At 46.5% G+C, this 2,837-nt stretch overlaps 1 protein-coding gene across 1 annotated transcript in view; it reads left to right on the top strand.

Annotated features, from left to right (window-relative positions):
• Positions 1-255: 255 nt before the first annotated feature.
• The window catches only part of LOC147467655 (uncharacterized), a 3,806-nt gene continuing 1,224 nt past the window's right edge, over positions 256-2,837 (top strand). Inside the window, exons 1-2 of the mRNA XM_086530987.1 lie at positions 256-647; positions 898-2,837. The exon at positions 898-2,837 is cut by the window's right edge and continues 549 nt beyond it. Coding sequence (XP_086387113.1) covers positions 256-647; positions 898-2,837 — 2,332 coding nt within the window. The remainder of the gene's footprint in view (positions 648-897) is intronic.

Genomic DNA, 2,837 nt, shown 5'->3' on the forward strand with positions numbered 1-2,837 from the left:
TGAAAGATGAAAACTATATATATACGTAACAATTCTAAGAATTACTAAACTTCAGTATGAATCCTGATGCTTACACTAATCTTTGATAAGAACTTTGACAAAGTGGCGCCCGAACAGGGACTTGACACGAGAGTAGCAATGAAAATGGAAACAGAGGAGATTGATGATAGTTTCCCTTAACTCATGGTGATTCTATAGTGAGTAGTGTCGTGTATGATAATTTTTGGGGAGCATTTAACTTTTACTTCAGCAAAAATGTCTGCAGAAACTTTCGTGAAAGAGGCTAAGCTGATGGGTCTTGAGGATGCGGTGGCTATTGTAGATTACGTAAGCAAACGTCAGGCGGAGGAGCGAGAAATACGAGCGAGCCAACGTGAGCGTGAGAAAGAGGAACGAGAAGAACGGGATAGGCAGCGAGAACACGAGCTGAGGATGCAGCAGTTGAAGATGGAGGAAGAGGAGAGAATTCGCCGGCATCAGTTGGACATGGCTCGTGCGCAGACGGAGACGAACGGAAGCTCCCCTGCCCAGGCATCAAACTTGCCGCACATCCGGTTACCTGCGTACAAAGAAGGTGAGCGAATTGAACCATACGTTCAGAGGTTTGAAGATCTTGCTGATCTCTATCAGTTAGATGAAGCAGAAAGGTGCGACCGCCCGTATGAGTGAGGAAGGTGAAGCGCCCTATTTTCCCGAGAAGTCGGAAGTTAAAGACATTTCCCGGGTACACAACATATGACTATCTGCCACCTCTACAGATCATGCGAAGCAGAACTCTCTCCTCGTTCAGTCAGGGTCAGTAGGTGGTGTTCGGGTAAGTGTTCTCCGAGACAACGGTTCGTCGGGGTGTGTTATTAAACAAAGTTATGTCCTACCACAACAATATACCGGGAGGAGAATTAATGTTAAAATAATTGATGGATCTCTGGTTAATGTCCCAGAGGCAACCATACACGTAGAGAGTCCGTTCTTTACAGGGCGAGTTACGGCAGCCGTGATGGTCAACCCGATCTTCGATGTCGTCATCGGAAACATCAAAGGGGTGAGGAATAGTTGTGCTGCTGATGCTGCAACGCAAACTGGTGCTGCGGCTGTTACGAGAGGCATGGTGAAAATGAAGGAAGAACTTACTCCTCTGACGTCGGTAAGTGATCTAGTAAATTGCCAAGATATTGCACAGGAGCAAGAGAGTGATCCCTCGTTAGAATCGGTGCGAAGGAAGTTGACGGAAAAGTCACTAAGTATGTTACATGGGGAAGAATCGTGTTTTATTGTGAAAAACAAGAGGATCTACCGGAGGGTTCTGACGCAACATGGAGAGGAGCGTCTTCAGTTCGTCGCTCCTGCGAGGTATCGTCTTGCTGTTTTCCGGCTGGGTCACCATTCTGCTCTCGAAAGTCACATGGGTCAGAAGAAAACGCTTGACCGCATTCAGACGGAATTCTTTTGGCCTGGCATGGGTCAGGAGATTGCCAGGTTAGTTCGCTCATGTGATATTTGTCAAAAGACTAGTGACCGCGGACGCGTGAAACCTGCACCACTGAAGCCTATGCCGCTGATCTCCGAGCCTTTCGAGAGAGTCGCCGTGGACATCGTCGGACCAATCCACCCGAGGGCGAGTGATGGATCCAAGTACATCCTCACGCTCGTGGATTTCAGTACGAGATGGCCAGAAGCAGTGCCACTCAAGAATATAGATGCTGTTACCGTCGCCGAAGCCATGGTGGAAATCTTCTGCAGGATCGGTATTCCCAGGCAAGTCTTGAGTGACAGAGGGACACAGTTCACCTCTGCGATGATGGAAGAAGTGCTTCGTTTGTTGTCGATAAAGGGAGTAAGAACGACTCCATATCATCCGATGTGTAATGGTCTCTGTGAAAGATTCAATGGCACGCTGAAGAGAATGCTCAGGAGGATGGCAGCAGAGCAGCCGAAAGAATGGCCACGCTATATTGCACCGCTACTGTTCGCGTATAGAGAAGTTCAGCAAAGTTCTTTAAAGTTCTCACCCTTCGAACTTGTGTATGGAAGAGCTGTGCGAGGACCCCTTCAAATTTTGCGGAAGCTATGGGACGACAATGCAGCAGACGCAGAGGTCAAGTCAACATATACCTACGTCATTGATCTGGCCAATCGTCTCCAGTCTACCTGTGCATTAGCCAAGCAAGCATTGTTGAAAGCACAGGAAGTGCAGAAGGCTTATTACGACAAGAAAACAAAGGTACGTCAGTTCAAAGTAGGTGATAAGTGCCTTCTTCTCTTGCCCACTTCTCACAACAAGTTGTTGGCACAGTGGAAAGGTCCTTATGATATCGTAGATAGAATATCTGATCATAATTATGTAGTACAGGTGGGGAATCAACACAAAAGATTCCACATCAATATGTTAAAGGAATACTTTACAGCTGGCATCGGATGTGCGTCCTATGGCGAGAGAGACGTGACGAGCAGGTGGTCTCTTGAACAACAGCGATATCTAGCATATGTTAAAGCTTTCTTTTCACAGAAAATTTCGAGTCTTGGCAGTACATACCCAGCAGCATCCATATGTGCCGCTGCAGTGATTGCAGAAAGTGACTTTGACGATGGACCCACCACTGCACAGTCATGTCAAACTGAGACCTGCGACGATGTGGACGTGAGTGAAACTCTAAAGTCTGAACAACAAAAGCAGGTAAAAAGCTTGTTGAAACGTTTCAGTGACATATTCTCAGACAAGCCAAAAGTTGCAAAGGTTAATTATCACACTATAGAACTTACTAGCTCCAAAGTTATAAAGCAGAAACCTTATCCCATACCTATGCGATTAGTAGATGCAGTTAAACAAGAGATCCAGG

The sequence above is a fragment of the Penaeus japonicus genome, unplaced genomic scaffold (genome assembly GCF_977035675.1).
Source record: "Penaeus japonicus unplaced genomic scaffold, GWHDUDI00000001_assembly GWHDUDI00000034, whole genome shotgun sequence".
In the NCBI taxonomy this organism is placed as follows: domain Eukaryota; kingdom Metazoa; phylum Arthropoda; class Malacostraca; order Decapoda; family Penaeidae; genus Penaeus; species Penaeus japonicus.